Raw genomic sequence first — 20142 nt, forward strand, 5'->3', positions numbered from 1 at the left:
GGCGTACACATGTAAAAGCGACTGATTGTGAATGGCGTTTGGTGAGAGTTTCCAAATGCAACATTCGGTAAAGTAACGTATCAGCGGACCGAGTTAGCTTCGCTTAGGTGCTAGTTAAACGTTCGACATAACTGAAACACACTAATGTGTGTGTCAGGGTTGGATAAAACAGCATCAACACTTACCTTTATGGATGTGTTAGATATATAGCGTAAAGGCATCAACAGTCAATTCTCCAAAAACAAACCGCACGAATTTAAAATCGTCCCGCCCTCTTTGGTCACATCCGGTTTGATTCCGTTACTTCCGGTAAGTCGAAAACTGCTTTTCTCTATTTCCTTTTGTCTTCGGGTTTATATTCCTTGTCACATGCAAGCGAACCCGTATTTGTATTATTTTGTTATTGTTGTTGAGTCGACACTGCTGCACAAACCGAAAGAAACAGCGAAAGACGAGACAAAAACCATAGACAAAGAACCCATAGTTCACTGCGCATGCGTGGAGGCGGCTAAATTCAAAACTGGAGACGTTAGCATCAAGGCTCGTTGACGTTAGCTGCAGTTCACGTCGACCCAGCTAGAATTAAGCGATGTGAAAGTAATTCCGTGTTAGTTAAGGAGTAATATAACAACTCTAACCGTTGTAAAACCGAGGAATTAGCTGGTCGCAACTACAAGGTATGCACTCCAGTTTTTTGGGGTGGGTTCAGTTAACGTTATTTTAATGTCAGACCAACACGAACGTTAGCTATTATCTCTACCGAGGGCATTCATTATGTTGTGTAACCTATAGCGAGAAATAACAACGTTTGGGGTACATATTCGGGCAAAGAAGTTGTATTGATTTAATAGCTAAATTAAGTCAACTAAAGAGGGAAAACATGTCCATCTGACGTCATGTATTTACTATTGCCCGTCACTTCGATGAGATTGGTGCTATTTTCCTTTTTTGCGACTTGTCATGCAGTAGAATTATCCCATAGCTTATGATCACGTCTTCAACCTATTGTTTGGTTGTTAATTTAATGCTTTGGCTAAAAATGTAGAAAGCTCTATTACATGCTGCATCATTTCACTGACAATGCCATCTCATTTCAATATTTATTTAATCATATACGGCAGAATCTTTCATTTACTGTATCAAGCTGCATTTTCCTTTGTTTACAGTTGAAAATGGAGCCTCTGGATCCTGCCAAGAATGAGTGAGTAAAACTGATTTGTTCGTCTAAGAAAGTACTTGCGTGCTTTTCCTTGTTGACTAATCATCAGCTTAATGCCATCTTTGTACCTGGCCTTAAAATGTATTTGTGATCATGGCTGTATTCACATTTGATATCAGAACAAACACCCACCATAGCTGAATACTGCGTTTCATGTGCTCTTACAGGGAAGACGGTAGATTCTCCAGGCGGCGCATTTCTTCGGTCAGTACAACAAATCATTTATGGTAGTATAGACTGTTTATGTTTCTTGTGAACAAATGTGTGAGCCCGAATCATAACCTCTGCAATTTTTCATTTCTAGATTTTAAAAGCACCACGAAGATCAGTGCGATTTCCTGAACCACCGGAACAGGAATATGTGGTAACTGAATTGCTAAATCTAAAGTGTTGATATGTAGAATGGAAGATACGCTCCAACTGCAATATATTTATTAATATAAATTTGAGGGGTAAAAACCTTCTTCATGGTTTTATATTTTACTTTATATGTTTTTATTTTCACTTAGGTGGAGTGTGCCAAACCAGTGGAGAAGAGGAACTCAAGAAGAGTCAGTTTTGCACCTGCAAATGATGTGCTTTTGTTCTCAAAGTAAGACACAAGGAAATAAATAAATTTACTGCAAGGACACTGACATTTCAACCTAATTTTTAATTTTATTCTCACAGGGATGTGAAAAATGGCTCTCCTGTCCGAAGTCCTTTACAAGAGTTAATGACTTCAAGTATGTAATGTCAGTATGTAAAATTTTTGGAGTTATTATTAGTTTTCAGAGCCGCCTTATAATATTTGTCTTTTGTTATTCCACAGCATCAGCAGCCACACAAAATAGGTACGGTGACCTTATTGGGAGGTTGACAACAATAGCCAGAACAAAAATCGTTGAATTTGTATATGCTTTGTTTGTCTCACCAAACCAGTCAAAATGTCCTGTCATAACAACATTAATATTGTGAGTTTGCTTTCCAGTGTCCAGATGGTAGTCACTGAAGATGGGATTCAACCAATTATAGGTAGGGATATACACCATTTTCATGTCAAACAGCAGGTACCACATATGCACATTATTTGTTACAAGTTGGCTCCTGCTAAATTCAAGTCTTACAAACTTAGGGATGGAGACCCTGTTGAACGCTCCTCTGCATGCCTCTCAGCAAAGGAATACGGTGAGCTAACTGTGTTTCTTAAAGCTGTCTCCGTCACCAATGGTTGATTTGCTTTGTTATAATAATAATATGTGTTGTATTAATACAATGCTTCATTATACTGTTTATGATAATTCTTCACTTAAAACTTGACATTTAGTCACTGATAAAAGGCCACCTGTCTTCACCAGGCCAACTTTGACACTAGGCATGACTTGGGGGAGAAAACGGTGGTGTTTTCTACGGATGATGCCTTCTTGGACATGACGCAAAGTCACACTATAAACATTGACGCAGGATTGGTTGCAGACATTTCCTTCCAAAACTCCGACTCTTTACCCGCCAGAGGACAGAAGAGAGTGATGCTCACTGCCAGTGATGGTACCATGGATTTGACCCCAAGGCACAATGTGAACATTGGGTCTGTATCAAATATAGATGCAGGGGCACAGAAGGGAAACATCTCATCAGCACCTATTCTAGACCCTGGATTTGAAAACTTTCTTGCAAGTTTCTCTAAACCAAGTGCTCCCAGCATGAATCCTGTGATCGCCCCGACGACGCCTGCTGCATCGTCTGACCGAGCAAGCTGCTCCATGGCGCAGGTGAAGACACACAAGGCTGATGTGGACAAAGAAAATCAGGCTCCAAGTTGCGTGTCATTCGCTATGGAGAAGACCCAAAGTACATCCAGGAAGAGTGGTGTATTATCTCTTCGAAGGGCACTTTGTCCTGATGATGATTTAAGCAGAGATATGAATGAGGCTCCGGCTGGTGGCATTCTGGGATTCACTGAAGACGATGACGTCTTTCAGTGTCTTTTCCCCACACAAGAAATGTACTCCCAACTCGACAACAGAGCGTCACAGACAAAAGAGGAGACCCATCAGCAGCAGATCATTCAACCACAGGCCTCATACAACCCTAAAGGTATTTCATTTGTTTATCCACCAACTGATTTCTGCCCTAAAAGCGCCAACTTCAACATATTTAATGCTTCTACTTAATACAGTGCATCTTGTGTGTTTTTGGCATTCTGATATTATTATTTATCATTGTATGATACAATGAATCATTTACAGTTTAATAAGCATCTTATTTCAATTTCCGAATTCAGAGATGACATCCTTGAGGAATCCATCTGTACATGATTTCAGTCAAAGACACATGGTGAGTTTTGTAGTTGAGTTACGTATTATGTTTAAGTCTGAAGAGAATCCGTCATGATGCCACTCTGACACAAACTAATGCTGAAACTGAATGCCCTTTTATTGTTGCCTCTCTTCTGTAATTAAACCCATTTCTACATTAGACAATTTTAGTAAAATCCTCCTTAACTTATTTTTAAAGTCATCTTACTTTGTAAAGTTGTTGGATGATGTAAACTTGTCGTACTATAAAATTTACACATTTTCTTTGACTTTCTCCTTCAGATCCAGTTTGATGCTGAAGTCGAGTGCAGAGAGAAACCCGTGGGGTTCACTGCTGACGACGCCTGTGTAGATGTGACCAGAAGTCCTGCTCACACTGCTACCGATTTCCAACTGCAGTCTGAACCGCAGGTGGACTTCCCACCTGCCTGTGGGGAGAAGACGGTGAGGTTCTCTGCATCCGACGACGCCGCTATGGATGTGACGAGATGTCTCACTGTACACATTGCCACTGACTTTGAGCCACAGTCCGACCAAAACACGGGCTTCTTACCTGCTGGCCGGGAGCAAACCATTAGGTTCTCTTCAACCGATGCTGCGATGGATATGACCCAGTGCCTCACTGTACATTTTGACCACATTTTAGCATCAGATTCACTTCCACACCAAGATTCTGGCATTTTTCCAACCCATGAAAAGATGAATAATCCTTTAACGGTAGAAAAGGCACAGCTTCAGCATGGAAACCGCTCTATGACGACCAATGCTGTGGATCCAGGATTTCTAAAGTCCTTCTCTAAGACAAGTGGCCCTATGGATAATCCTGTGGTCACCAGATCAATGGCTCCTGCTGCACTGTCCCCCATTAAAACTGTTGACACGAGAGGCTTTCTGCACCAAGTTAAAACACAGCGTCCTGATGTGAAAATCGTGAAGGAGGCTCCGTCTTTGGTTTCTGCTGCCGTAGAGAACAGCGTAAACCAAACCATGATGGACGACGATGTAAGCATGGAAATGACCAGCGCTCAGACCGGCTGCATTGTGGGGGAAACGGACGAGCCACGAGAGTTGAGCAGTGAAGTGCTGGGAGCATCCAACCCCTACGGCGAGGAAATCACAAACCCCCACGAGTCTCTTCAGTCGAATGTAAGCGGCGGCACGTGCGAGCAGAGACCTCAAACTGCTACTCTATTGCACAAGACGGAGAATTCTCGCTCTGCCGCCGGCGGTGATGTCGGCTCGCCGCCTCCGCAGAGGTCCAGGCGAATGAGTTTGGCCGATCTTCAGTCCAAAGTAAGACGCCTGAGCCACATAATGTACTGTGCTGCACTAATGAACTGATATATTTTGAGCTAATTGATGAATTAACTGCAATGTGACAGGTTTGTCTCATATTAACAAACCCCTCATCTGCTGGATGCTTAAATAATAAATTGCTTATAATAAAATCTGTATTTCTCTGAACAGTTCTGTAACTTTCCTAAACATCATATTCTGCAAATTGTTTATTTTCAAGCATCACCCAACATTAAGAGATACTTATTCACACCTGACTGAAAAACATTGGTTTAGGAATAATCAGCCACAGTGATGTACTAGTTTCCTTACTTTAAAAAGGAGTCACTGACTTTCTTGTTGTGGCTTGTGGCACTGAAATGTTAAAAGAAAAATGTAATTATAAAAAATGATGATGTAAACTTGTCGTACTATAAAATTTACACATTTTCTGTGACTTTCTCCTTCAGATCCAGTTTGATGCTGAAGTCGAGTGCAGAGAGAAACCCGTGGGGTTCACTGCTGACGACGCCTGTGTAGATGTGACCAGAAGTCCTGCTCACACTGCTACCGATTTCCAACTGCAGTCTGAACCGCAGGTGGACTTCCCACCTGCCTGTGGGGAGAAGACGGTGAGGTTCTCTGCATCCGACGACGCCGCTATGGATGTGACGAGATGTCTCACTGTACACATTGCCAATGACTTTGAGCCACAGTCCGACCAAAACACGGGCTTCTTACCTGCTGGCCGGGAGCAAACCATTAGGTTCTCTTCGACCGATGCTGCGATGGATATGACTCAGTGCCTCACTGTACATTTTGACCACATTTCAGCATCAGATTCACTTCCACAACGAGATTCTGACATTTTGCCCACCCATGAAAACATGAATAATCCTTTAAGGGCAGAAAAGGCGCAGCTTCAGCGTGGAAACCGCTCTATGACGACCAATGCTGTGGATCCAGGATTTATAAAGTCCTTCTCTAAGACAAGTGGCCCTATGGATAATCCTGTGGTCACCAGATCAATGGCTCCTGCTGCACTGTCCCCCATAAAAACTGTTGACACGAGAGGCTTTCTGCACCAAGTTAAAACACAGCGTCCTGATGTGGAAACCGTGAAGGAGGCTCCGTCTTTGGTTTCTGCTGCCGTAGAGAACAGCGTAAACCAAACCATGATGGACGACGATGTAAGCATGGAAATGACCAGCGCTCAGACCGCCTGCATTGTGGGGGAAACGGACGAGCCGCTGCCGTGCCCTCCTTCTCCACCAGAGAGGAGCAGTGAAGTGCCGGGAGCATCCAACCCCTATGGCGAGGAAATCACAAACCCCCACGATTCTCTTCAGTCGAATGTAAGCGGCGGCGTGTGCGAGCAGAGACCTCAAACTGCTACTCTATTGCACGAGACGGAGAATTCTCGCTCTGCCGCCGGCGGTGATGTCGGCTCGCCGCCTTCGCACAAGTCCAGGCGAATGAGTTTGGCCGATCTTCAGTCCAAAGTAAGACGCCTGAGCCACATAATACATACAGCGCCTGTTGACGCCTACACAGCACCTGTGCCCCGACTGGAACATGACAAAAAGACAGAAGACGACACCGAGCACCCGTCTGAAGAGGAGCCTCAACTTGAAATGGGTTCAGTAAACGCGGGAGAAAATACACAAGCTCCAACTCTGACGCAAGGAGAACAGCCCTTCATCAGTACAACTCCTTTCAACCTGAAGACCAAACAACTGATGTCGAGACTCTCCGTGGGAAGCTTCAAGGCCAAACTCCCTCAAAGAGGCAAACCAGAAGATCCGAAGGCGCAGATTACCGTGGAAGAACCTATGGTGACCCTCGCGGTCAATGTCACGGATAAACTGAGCAACTATGACCATGACTGGAGCAACATTTACGACGAAGAGCTCGTAACCAATGGGGATATGTCGGAAACACTTGACATGAGTCTTCAGGGAGTCACTAATGAAGAGAGTGCTTCCCACGGGTCCGTCGTGGACGATGTATTTGAACTGGACTTCAGTGGTTCCGTCCCTGGGAAGAAGAGGCCTTTGCCAGTAGACGAAACCAACGAGGAGGACAAAAAGAGAACGAAAACGTCCACTGGGGACACCGCTGACGCTGATACGGTACGTCATGTTGACCTGGGCAAGCCGTGGCACCATAACGCTTTTTATATGTTAAGAAAATGCTTCATTAGTTAGTTGTAATGCTTCAAGCATTCCAAGTATTGTTCTTCTTTTCTTTAATCAACTTATTCTTCTACTATTTCTTCCGCTGCACGTTTCAACTCCTTCACACTTTCAGCTATTAAGACCATTCAAATATTAAAATGTTCAGCTCCTTCAGGAGAGGGGTGCTATGACTTTTCAGCTTTTTAGCTCTTATAATTGAATTAATATAAATTAAAAACATCAACCTTGTTAACATGGTTTCCAATGGAATAAATTTTCAAATCCTTTCAAAACTTCTTCAACTTTCAACTTTTTCAGCTTTTCCAATCTTTCAGCTAGAGACACCATTTAAACTTTAAAATGTTGACACAAGTCTTAACAATTTCATTAAAAAAACAGCAGGTTGATATCTATTATAGTTTTTTCATAATCATTAATTATGTTTAATTAGTTTTGGGGTTTCTTTCAAATTTAGAGTGGAGTTGTCCAGATTGTCCCGGGATTTAGAGTGAGCACCATGTCAGGATTCAGTAAAAAAAAAAAGAGGCACTTTTATCTTTACGGCCACAATATTCACTTTTCAGCCTTCATTTAAAAAGAAAACATTAGCCGTGCTTGTGCTGGTTGGACTCGTATAAGTTTGGAATCTCAGAGTTATTTACTTTTTGCGTGAGGAGCCTGATTGTGAGACAAAGTCTGCCCCGAGCCCCATACGCTTCCATACAAATCTGCCGACATTTAAAAAAAAAAAAAACACACAGACGGTACACTTTTTGTAAACAGCTGTTTGAGCAGTTTTAAAACACATAGAGATATAAAAACTACACTCATGCGTTCGGTAGAGTCTTGGGTCTCTCAAAATGTCATTATTTTTTGGCTACCCCAAATAGTTTTGCTCCAGGAAGCATTTGTTTGAGGTGTGGATTTTGTCTAAATCTCTTCACTCTCTTTGCTGTGAGCTCATTAGCGACCAGCTGGTGATCGATGGCCATAAAGACGTAGCTCAGGAGTCATCCACTGTGCAGGGACGTCTAGGTTTAACCGTGTTTAGCTAACCGTACATGGACGTGCGTGTCGTGAGTTGGGACGGAGACCCCGGACGAGCAGACCATGTGGAGGCTGGACGGTAAGATATTTCAAACATGTGAGAGCGATAAGTGCTAGCTAGCTAAACTGCTAACGAGGCTACTCCCCGCTGGAGACTTAAAGCGGGGGTGTGACGTTGTTCATTCGGTGTTGTCATTAAGCTGCAGGCACGTGAGTTTATTTTCTTACGCGAGTGATACTATTAATAACCTTTTCGCGGACCACAAGAAGGTCCGTAGGTTAATAAGCACCTCAAAAGTTACGGGGGAGGGGCGTGACGTTCTTTCGGTGATTGAGCTGCAGACACGTGAGTTTGTTTTCTTACGCGAATGACAGGAGATTGTTTGGTCTTTATTTTACGCAACAAAGCGTCAACTTAATATACTATTAATAACCTTTTCGCAGACCGCAAGAAGGTCCGTAGGTTAATAAGCGGTGGACCAGCCGGGGTTAGGGGGGAGGAGGGGGTCCACTGGTGGGCGAAACTGCGCACTGAGGAGTGAACAATTGTAATCGAGATGGGGGCTGTAGTATTTGTGTGTGTCCACTAACATTTAATTGTCCAAGTGAAACACGTAGTACTTGTATTAGTCATTGGCGCTGTATGCGTCCATCTTTATTTCACAAAACCGCGCATCTCTGTCATCATCAAGACATGACGGTCAACTTATCCGGAAGTATCCAGGGGCGTTTTTGATGGGACCACCACGAAGCTCTCAGTAATTTCTACACTATTTGCAAACTTTTGAGGCACTCCCCAACCATGCAAAATGTTTTTATATTTTATTTTGACTTGTTGCCAGGATCTTCTCCTGTCTTGTTTATTCTGTGCACATGGGCAGGTGCCGTTGTGTCATCAGTGTATTAATGGGTGAGAGATGTCATCTAGTATTAAAGCGCTTTGAGCAGTCAGAAGAAAAGCGGAGTACAAGTCCATTTACCAAGTTCATTTAGTTTGAATGAAAAAGATTCAGCAATGTTTAGAAGTAATTTAAGCATTTATTAGTTCTGTATTTTGTCAAATTCATAGACGCTTCCCCCATTTCTGTTTTTTCCAATTCTTTCAAGTTCATTTAAACTTTTCTCATTTCTGTATTTTCAGCAATTTTTTAATGTATTTCAGCCTTTTCTATTTCAGCAATGTTTAGAATAATTTCAGCTTGTTGCATTTTAAGCAACTTTTTAAAATTAATTTCAGCTTTTATTATTTCTGTGATTTTAAATTCATAGAAGCTTCTCCCATTTCAGTTTTTTTTTATATTCTTTCAAGTTCATTTCAGCTTTTCTCATTTATGTATTTCAGCTTTTTCTATTTCAGCAATGTTTAGAAATAATTTCAGCTTGTTGCATTTTAAGCACCTTTTTGAAATGAATTTAAGCTTTTATTATTTCTGTGTTTTCAAATTCATAGAAGCTTCTCCCATTTCTGTTTTTTGCAATTCTTTCAAGTTCATTTCAGCTTTTCTCATTTCTGTATTTTCAGCAATTTTTAAATGTATTTCACCTTTTTCTATTCTTTCAGCAATGTTTAGAATAATTTCAGCTTTTTGCATTCCAACGCATTTTCAGCAGGAAATGCATTTTCTAGTTTTTCTTGTTTTTCAGTCGCCTGTTGAGGAGTGTGACGGTTACATTGCGAATGCTCCAAGCATGACTGGGCAGAGCACGGATTACTCCATCAGCAGCACCAGATGTGAAGCCACCTTTGAATCAAGTAAGTGGTTGTGGATTCACATGAGCATCATCAGACATAATTGGGCTTCTTTGGTTTCCAAGTCAATCATTGTTTTCCTTTTTTTCAGCTCTCAAACAAAGCATGTTTGAATCCCAGCTTGAAGACTACACCAATGATGTACAGAGGGTATATCGTTGACCTTTGTTATGAAGAGATCTTTGAAATATCCCTTTTTTAAATTCAGTCATTTATTGCCCTTAATGCTTTGATTACAGAAACTCAATGATGGCACCATTACGGTGTTGGAGTTCTTCAAGCTCTTCAACATAGACTTCATCATCAATAACCCTCGGCATAGCAATTTTCCTGGCCGTGTACGTTCCCATTTATTTATATAAAACATGTATGCATGTATATAACCATGTAGTAACATGACTTTTTTTATTTGATCTTGCCAGGCTTTGTCGGACACGGATCGCACACTGATGGATTTATTGAAAGACAGACACATCTTCCGTCCTCAACAGCTGGTTTATGAGGCGGATGTCCTCAGCCTCACAGAGAAGGTGGAGGGGTGCGTACGCCTGCGTTGCTGACACTCATTCACGACTGGTTGCATCGTGCCGTCCTACCTTGCGGTTTGGTCTTCGTTGAAGGGTGTTCATGTCTCGTTATAGGGCAGCACGGCCCCTTGGAAGGTGCAATGTGCGGCACATGGCCGTCTGCGCTCATCAGTCCTCAAAAAAAAAAATAGCAAAGTACTAACTAACCGCAGAACAAGAGCACATAAATCAACCAACCTGCTGAAGCTCTGAGGCTAAAGCATCACGTGTGATCTTTGAATCTTCACGTGTGGCTTTGAGTCCTTTTGTCCGTGTATGTTTTCATAGTTTGTTCGACCAGATCAAACCCGATTGGCAGCCGTCGCATCGTCCCACCAGTCGCTCCCCTTTTCCTCAGAGCTAAAGGCAGCTACTGGGGTCAGCCATAGCATTAGAGAGATGCTTTTTATAAGAAGTACAAATCTAAACAAACCTGTTTCTTCCTCTTCACAGGCTGAAGGAGCGAATGTGGGACCTGGAAAAGCCCCTGAAGATTGTTAACAGACCTTTGTGGGAAGAAATGAGAAATTCTTCAGAGGAAGAGGTATGAAAGGCTAACCTGTTTTATGTCTAACTGCAGTTATTTACCAGGATGACTACAGCATGGGACACGTTTACAGTGCTTTAATTCTGAGCCTCTTTGTTTGAATTCACAGTTCAAGTCCTTTGGTGCAAAACTAAAGGAGAGAAATAACTTCTTCAGAAGGATGAGCAAAGTTCAGTCCCATGAAATGAAGGAAGTGTTGTACTCAAAGCTTGTGCAGGCTAATCGGGTAAGAGCCTCCACACACAGGAACACTGTATTCCAACATCCTGGATCTTATGAGGACTCAGAAGGTCAAAGCTAATTCTCATCTTCTCAGGAGGAGCTGCAGAAGTCAAGAGAAACACTTAAGGAAGCAGATGAGATGCTAAAAAGTTTGGATGTCTGTATTCAGGAGTTAGAAACCGGTATGTTGCTGTGGGGAAATGATGCCACCTTCTCTGTATGAATGGTCCATGATTCAGACCTGTGAAATTGGGTCAGTGGTAGCATGGATGTGACGATAGAGCTCTGTTTCTGTTTTCTAGAACTTATCGCAATCGAAGAAAACGGCTTTGAAGACAAGCCAAGTCTGAAATCACTTCAGGAAGGTAACTCGTAAAACCATTTCATTATTTTATGTGTTCATTTTATGTGGCTGAATTGAATACTTGATTATGCTTTCTTTTAATCACAGAAATGCAGAAGGTTGCTGAGTCTTTAGCGGATAATGACCGGTGAGTTGAGAATATGAATTTGTATCTTTTTTTAAAAATGTTTAGACACTTTAAATATGAATTCCATATGAATTCTTTTCTCTGCTTTTGCCACAGACAAATATCCGAACTAGAGCTGCAGAAGACACAGAACTCCAAAGAACTGAAGAGGCTGAAAGTCGAGACGAGGAAGCTTGAGAGCCACGTCGGCGTGCTGCATATGTCAGTCTCTCCTTTGAATGGGTTTTCGTACCTCAAGGTTCTGGTCAGAACACTAAAAAAATGCTTTTTGTGCATGTCTTTGCTCAGGGTGAATGAATGGAAGTTGGTTGAAAAGACAGAAAGTGGCACCACCTACACTTTCCTTCACGAGACCTTGCATCTGGAGCTGGTGTATGAAGAATCCAGTGGTAAGTGGTCCTCCACAGTCACTTAACCTTTAGATTAAGCTTGTGTGGCTTACGTATGGTAGACGGCGTTCATACGGTTCCTATTAGAATTAGTGTACTGTCCACACAAATAAGCCGTTCATTTCAGGAACTGCCTCACAGTGATGGAGATATGTCGGCTGTGCACTATAGGCAGACATTGAGTCAAAGTATATTTACAGACATCTGTAAATATATACAGCAAAGTTTTGTTTTTTGATGAATAGTTTTCTCAAGAAGTACTAATTTTTCATTGTTGTTTTTCTTTTAAGGAAATGATGCCAGTAATCAGTCTGAGAGGAAAATATCACACATCACATTTAAACTTCAACTTGATGGTGAGAAAAGACGATACAAAAATTAGCGTCGTGTCAGAATATGCGTGATGAATATTGTGTTTGGATTTACATGAGCTGGATTCTGGACTCATGTCTCTTTCTCATCAACACACCTGCCCCGAGTGCCTTCCACGTCAAATGGCTGTACGCTTGTGGGAGCACTTCAATTTGCAAGGACTAAAAACCACTGTGGCGTCATTACTTTTGTAACGAAGTGACGCGTCGAGCACCGGAGACGTTCTCGTTGCCGGTAATTTGTTTACAGAACAGGATGCAACCGCTACTGTGCATTGTATGTTTTCTCATCAGATGAGAAGTCCCAGGGGCACGCCCGCCTCGTTCACAAACTGCTCTCCGAGTTCATCGAGGGAGAAGGCGACTGGGCGGAGAAGTACCCAACGAGCAGACACGTTCCAAAGGTAGCTGTGGATGGAGATTTTCTGAGTGTTGTACTCAGACTCATCGTGTTTACTCTTACGCTCTACTTTTGGTGGAACTAACGTTTTACAAGTTAAATGTGACCCATTGACCTGAGCTCGTGTGTGTGTGTGTGTGTGTGTGTAGCTGCTCCAGGACGTCGGTCTGGTGGTGAGTCGCTGTCGTCTGCTGGGGGAGGAGTTGCGTCTGCTGCAACTGTGGGGAGGTCTGAGGCTCGATATTCTCCACATCAGCTGTTTGGACACTCGGTGAGAACCTCCTTACCATCAAAAGATGTTTAGTACGGCTAAATGAGTGTTTCTTTCCAACGAGCGCTGAATAGAGTCACACCGTATGGCATCCATCCCTTTGTCTCTTCTTCTAGGGTGCACATTGTCTTCAGCCGTCTCAAGACGTTTTCTAAGTTTGAAGTGATCTTCTCTGTCAGTTTGGTCAACCACTTCTGTGTCCTTCAAGTGCAGAGCTTCAAAAACGTCATCGGAAACGCGACGTAAGTTTCACTCAAATATACGTTCGGTGTTAACGGGTGAGTTTGTACCTGACTCTTCTTCAAAGCTCTCAAACAACAATGTGTTATTTTTCCAAATTTTTTGTTATTTACTGTATATTATTAAATTATTGTCATATTTTTCCCATTATGTAAGTGCTTTGATTGCATGGGGGGGGGGAGGGTTTATGTCAAAAGTGATTTCCCTTTACCTGAGGCTTCCAACAAACTTGATCAGACAAACACATTTGTAAGCAGCAACGTTCTCTGTCATGTTATGAATGAAGGAATGAAAATTCACACCAAAGCTGTTCAGGTTGATACATTTTTATATATATCTCTGTTTTCATTTATTTGCAGAATCCAGCAGGTCGAGGAAATTGTGTCTTCATTCAGTCCAGCCAAGAACCTCCTGACGAAGATCGTCAAAAGGATTCATCAAGATCTGCTCTGTTGAGACCAGGAATTTGTATTCCAATTTTTTTTATTCTCAAACTCTTTTGTACAGTATGGATGTTTGACAAACTAAATCTTCTGAAATGTGTTAAATGGCATTTAAAGAAAAAATAATAATAATTAATTAATAAATATTAAAAACAAAAACAATCCAGTGCATTCTGTTGAAGTACAGGAAATCAAATGCATTTTAGCAACGACCCCTGTCTAATGTGTAACAAATGTTGCTAGATGTAATTGCATTAAGGTGCCAAAATATCTAAAACAAACATACAAGTTGGATCTTGGATAAGAAATAATATAGATTTGATTCAGCTACATTGTCTACTTTAGGGTATTCATGTGAGTTGTATTTCTCCCGTAAAACCTAGCTGAATGAAGATTAATTCACAGGTTACATGCTATTGTCCCTTCTTGATCTGTGTGTCTGCAACATGAATGATGAACAGTTTCAGCATTGAATCAATTATACTAAAAAATCCCTTTCCGAAATGAGACATACACATTTTCTAAGATAGATATTGAGCAATTATTAATGAGACTAATGGGTACGGTGGCCCAGAAGGTTCAGACAAATACAAAAGCCACAACACACCCGCAAATGCCACAACACAACACAAACGCCACAACACAAAATACAAAAGCCACAACACAATCGCAAATGCCACAACACAACACGAACGCCGCAACACAACACGAAAGCGGAAACGGAAGTAGCTAAGAAACTGCCCACGGGAGCGAGCGTTAAAAGATCGCCACAACCTGGATTCGAAACCATGCAGTCGAGCAAAATAGCAAAACTTTATAAGACGGCGGCGCTACGCCGTCGGCCAACCGAGCTGTCAAGTGCCACTGCTGATTTTACTACTTATCATGAAATTGCAAATCGTCAGTGGCAAGAACATCTTTTGGTTCAGGGTGAGCCAAGACAACTGGTTTTTGGTGGCGTAGCGTGAAATACATAGTTCTGTCCGGTTTTCTAGCACATTGCCCAAGTAGGATTACTCTCTTAATAACATCTAAACGCGTAGCCAAACCAGTAGGTTCAAAAACCAGTCGGCACGTAACAACGGAGCTGGAGGATGCCAGATCGTTTAAGAAGTAAGTGAAACATGATTCCTTGCGGCTAGTTAACTAACAAACTAACGTTAGCTAAATGGCGCCACGCATCTTTTAGCTAACGTTAGTTAAATTCTAACTGTAGCCGCAAGGAATCACGTTTCACTTACTTAAACGATCCTCCAGCTCCGTTCGTCAAATATACGCTCGTTCCCATGCGCGTTCCTCCAAAATATGCTTGTGTTAGGCATTTGCGGGTGTGTTGTGGCTTTTGCATTTGTCTGAACCTTCTCGGCCACCGTAAATGGGCATATGACAGACATCAACACATGTCTTCATAACTCTTCTGTATGTCATTAGTATCCTACTCTTTTCTACTTCACAACAATAACCAAGCAGACACTCCCTGAAAACAGGCCTTCCCCGTTAAACGACATACTGCGGCTGTGCTTTAGGGGGCGCCATTGCTCTGCACCACATCATCCACGCACACCTTGGGTCGTGACCTCTTACTTCCACTTACGGCCCCTCGTCACTTGTGTGGATATCATCGAGCAGCTGAACCAGTGTTTCTTTCCTGCTCAGATTGTTTGGTTTTAATAGATTTCTAGAACTAATTACTACCATACTCTTAAGAATCAAATATAACTGCTCTTTCCTATTTTGTTTAATCTACTTGTGATTTATCGTGGTATCCTTTTGGGATTTTGAGTTTGTGAACCGCTGAAGAACCATAGAACAAATATAGGATATGTATTTTTAAAGTTGTCTGTAAGTCAGACAATAAACGGCTCATGACAAATACTTTAGTGCAGCACAATTTAGCAACGTGAAATTAGACTTTGTTTTTTGGTGCACATCCATTTGTTTTGCGGATGGAAGGCTAATGGACGCCTTGTGATCCTTCAGCAATGAACAGGAAGCAGCTGCACCTCGCCATCAAACAAAGGAGCCTCATCTGTGTAGACTCTCGGGCCTTTTTATTGATCTCACATAAACGCCGCAGCATTTACCCGCAGATCTTGCTACTGCTCAAAGCTCATTGGCAACAGCCAAAACATGACTGACATGGACAGTGTCCAGAGGTCATTGGAAAGGCCAAACAGCCAGATACAAGCCTCTGAGAGGGTGCTGGGAGGTGGGGGGGGGGGCGGCTGTCGATTCCTCAAGCCCCGACGTCAAAGGTCAAAGAGGACTTTCCAAACCGTCACCCTCTAGTGAGCCGTCGGGGGACACAAGTTCCTCCGTCCCTCCCCCAGAGCGCAACGGCTGCTGTCGAGCCACGTAGAGGACACGCGGAGCGTCCAGGCGGGGGGGGGGGGGGGGGGGGTCACGTTTGGCCGGAGTAGCATTCGGGTCTCCTGACCTCAGCCCGGGGGGGTGGACTCAAATTCGTTTCAATCGATCCGCCGAAGGATTCGTCCTAATTTCTAATGCGAAACTGAACCATTCATTGGACGAGGACACAATGCAAAACATTAGCTGCTTTTAATTCCAGTTTCCTGTAAACCACGTGATGGCAGGGTTGTAAATAAAAGCAGATAGAGCAGTCGCACTGGAGCTTGTGAGATGTGTGTGTGTGTGTGTGTCTGTGTGTGAAATTTCAACTACTAAGACTACAACATTGAACCTCATGGTGGCCCTACAGCAAAAAGTCACCAGCATTAGGGATTTATCCCCTGGGAACCCAGAATATCTGTACATTATTAAACATGTTGCCATCACTACAACAATACTGATACTATGGATAACAATCTGTAATTTATTATCTTAGCATAAACGTGAAACCTGTTAAACAGCAATGATCTCAACCCAGTCACCATGTCACCTGCAGGTCATCAGAGACTCTGTAAGGGGGGATGCACAATAGTCTGGATTCAAACTGACAAAACGAAACATTTACAACAAACAAAATGGGATGAAACAATAAATAAAATCCATCTATTTTGATAAAACATACGCAGGTTGTTGCCAAATAATGTAAACATAATTTCCACATGTCACCACGCCGGCGGTGGAACACCTGAGTGACAAATGTCACCGTTTATTGGGATTTAGATCAAAATATATGGCAGCAGTTCAAATGTCTAATTCTGTAAAGTGGGACATTTGGCCTCCAGCAAGCTGGTCCCAATCTCTTTATCAACAGACCCAGGAGCAGTATTTCACCTGAGTAACCTCATCAGTGTCTTCCAGTGACATCAGCGGGGAGGGGGGGCTTTTGTTTTTATCTCCAGAAATAAGATTAGAAGCAAAAGCCGCCTGCCGTGGTAGCATTTGGTCCTGCTTGGATAATGATTTAATACTGTTAGACGTAAATAAACAGTTTAGACATTATACTTTAATATAAATATAACTTTAGGTCACCCACAGCTGCATTCTGGGATCAGTGCTGCTTGACTTTTACATGTATATATCAATTTGTATTGTAAAAAGTGACCCATTGGTATAATTAGCCTCTGACTAAAGAAAGAAACAAAAAGGCTATGATCCACTTTGTCAAGAATATTACACATTGTTCAGTTCAGCATGTTGGGTGTGCAGGAGCTCACTCATTAGCACTTTTTAATTCATGTGTATTTTTAAAAAAAAGGTCAGAGTTCAAGTCTACCGACTACCATTGCTTTAACTGTACCGACAGCCTGCCAACACCTCCAGGCTGAGGCCATTGTTCCTCCCTTTCCTGTGGCCTTGGTGACCATGCTTGTTCACAGAACAAGTGCTGCTGTGGTCCAGCTGTGACAGCTTCACTCATACAGTTGGAAAAAGAAGATAAAGGCGGCCGAAAGTTTGACGAAAGTTTAGTTTTTTCTTCTCAGCAGCACGTGAGGAAAGAGCTACAACGGATTCACTCCTCACTCAGAGAACAGCGATGAGCCCTTTTAGGTCCCACTGTACACCGGAATCAGTGGGTTCCTTTGTTTATTTGAATCAGCCACTGCATTACATAGAGAATATACTTGTTTACATCCATTTTTCACTGGAAAGTATTTTTTTGATCAGATTTATTGGCATTATTAAGTAGTGTTAAGTTGTTCTGTCACAAACCCCAAATGAGTTTAAATGTTTGTGTGTGTTTGCCCGTGTATTTGCGTCCTGAGACGGAGACACACACACACACACACACACACACACACACACGCGCACGCACACACACAGCCGTCTCTCCCCACGGGGGGGGGGGGGGGGGATTCGAACGTCACTTTTCCTGCCTCCGTCCTATTCATGCGTTGGAGGCATTAGAGGGTGTCTTAATTGGTGCTTCCAGGCAGGTAATTAGCTCTGATGGCATGTGCTCCCATGGTGATGCGAATGAAAGCAACACAGTCGCGTCCCACCACTCACCCCGATGACCACAGCACACACACACACACACACATACACACACACACGCACACACACACATGCGCTAGTAAACACTGTGTGACCCAGGGAGTTGCCACATTCTGTGGTCATTCTTGAGAAAAGACAATGGGCCTGCCTTGTTAAAATGGGCTCCTTCTCAGCAGGGGGGAGCACAGCAGCTGGCCCATAGTATCAAGCTTCAATGGCCCCAAAAGCCTCACAAACCACCCAGTCCACAGGTTTTTTTTAAACTTCTGCGAGGACATGTTGCATCTCATCAGGAGGAAAAATGCAAAGAAGTATTAATCTAAATATTCCCTTAAAATCTGCGCTGGTTTCCCGGTTTGGAAATTATTAGTTAAGTTATGAAGCCGTGAAATTTTCTTTATTTAAAAGTATAAAAAGTGTCTAAAAACATAGCTCTTTACACACATACCCTATTTACCACAGCACATGAAAGGCTTTGCATCCCTGGATGTCACGTGTGCCAGAGGGCAGCAGAGCTTTAATGCATGTGAAAAACTCATTTTGAAGTAGTACTGATGGCTTAGTGTTGATTGAACATTACATTACGAAATACTAGACCAAGTTGTCACTAATCCTCCAGGCATAACTGCTGTCTAAAACCTACAGGCATCTGAATTATCATCGCTTATAATTTGAATTATGATGCATCATTGGGCCTTGAGAGATTTGAAGGGGAATTCCTTTTAAAGGACTTTCTTTTTGTCCACTGGTCCATCAATAGCAAATGACTTCGGGGGGTAACTTAAAGCAGAGTTAAACTGATTCCAAACTATTCTTTGCCACAATAGCTTCCCTTAACTTTGGCCAAATTCCATTTGAGGTCTATTTGTGTCCGTGGAAGACAAACAGGCACCATGAAGCCCAGTGAAAGAAGACAGCATTGTGGTCCGGGTGGACTGTTCTCTGGTACAATAATGATGACAAAACAGGGATTCTGACCTTGTTCAGGGAAACGCATCCTGGGGCACGAAAATACAAGGGACCGGAACAATAATAGCTCATCCTTAAAATATAAGGGCCTGACAGAGGAGGCTTTCCACCAAAATGGCCTTGAGGGTTGAATCTTGCTGGTTGAAGGACGAGGAAATACAACTAAGCAGAGCGGTCAGACCTCGTTGTCTTACTTTATATACGGAATGTTATGCAGCAGCCTTTTAACAACTTTTGGACTATTCATTGCTTATATATGCGTTTTCAGTAGAAAAAACGCTATTTAGAAAATGTCGGTGCAAGTGTTTTAGGTTTCCTACTTGCCAACCTGGTCAACTTGGCATTGACAAAGCAGCCGCGTTGTTTCCCCCCCCGGAGCCGACATGAAGTCATCCAGGTGCGTTGCTCACAACGGACACGCAGGTCGGGATAACAGCCGGGCGCGTGGGTGTGAATGTGAATGGTGGCTCGTCTTCTACGTGTCAGTCCCCGTGATTGACCGGTGACCCGCGCACCGGCCTCCCAAACCCAAGCAGCTGGGATCGGCCCTCGTCGCGCCTTCTGTCATCTGTCACGTCCAATATTAAAACCCAAACCCGAAGCAAGACGCTTAAAGCTGAGACTCATTGAACCCAAACAATGAGCTTAATGGAGCCAAAACTAAAACATTCATCAGTGCAACTTCAAGTATAAAACATTTGTTTCCGTTATTTTGAATGTTGAAAAATGTATTTTAGAGTGAGACAGTGTCTGTCTCAGCCCTGTCACCTTCATGTCTTTAGCGTCCTCACCTCGGATCCACCCTCGACTCCTCACACACCAAACGGCAGAGGTCTGTGCTGCGTTATCGAGAGCCCGTCACACACACACGGCACTATTTTGAAATCCGAGCTCACATGAGAGGGGAATGGGAGCGTCTCCCGGGAACAGGCCGAGTGGCGGCTGGACGAGGGGACGCTGGCCATCTTGACCCACACCCTGAGGCCGCTAACAGAGGTGCAGCAGCCACCTTGGTTAAGTGCATTCCCCGAGCCCCCGGGCCCAAATCCATGCTTGACCCTGGC

At 43.0% G+C, this 20142-nt stretch overlaps 1 protein-coding gene across 1 annotated transcript; it reads left to right on the forward strand.

Annotated features, from left to right (window-relative positions):
* The first annotated feature begins 51 nt into the window (after window positions 1-51).
* On the forward strand, window positions 52-14093 carry knl1 (kinetochore scaffold 1). The gene is made up of 29 exons (XM_037449946.2): window positions 52-677; window positions 1167-1201; window positions 1387-1423; window positions 1524-1583; window positions 1729-1811; window positions 1889-1944; window positions 2031-2052; window positions 2190-2233; window positions 2334-2386; window positions 2557-3295; window positions 3483-3535; window positions 3799-4809; window positions 5262-6923; window positions 9660-9768; window positions 9857-9915; window positions 10005-10103; window positions 10188-10303; window positions 10785-10875; window positions 10988-11104; window positions 11195-11282; window positions 11403-11465; window positions 11552-11591; window positions 11688-11792; window positions 11880-11980; window positions 12271-12336; window positions 12646-12755; window positions 12901-13022; window positions 13139-13264; window positions 13622-14093. Exons 2-29 carry the CDS (start codon window positions 1173-1175, stop codon window positions 13716-13718), a joined length of 5358 nt encoding a protein of 1785 aa, XP_037305843.2. The 5' UTR covers window positions 52-677; window positions 1167-1172; the 3' UTR covers window positions 13719-14093.
* Window positions 14094-20142: the final 6049 nt, after the last annotated feature.

Source organism: Pungitius pungitius, chromosome 20 (genome assembly GCF_949316345.1).
Source record: "Pungitius pungitius chromosome 20, fPunPun2.1, whole genome shotgun sequence".
In the NCBI taxonomy this organism is placed as follows: Eukaryota; Metazoa; Chordata; class Actinopteri; order Perciformes; family Gasterosteidae; genus Pungitius; species Pungitius pungitius.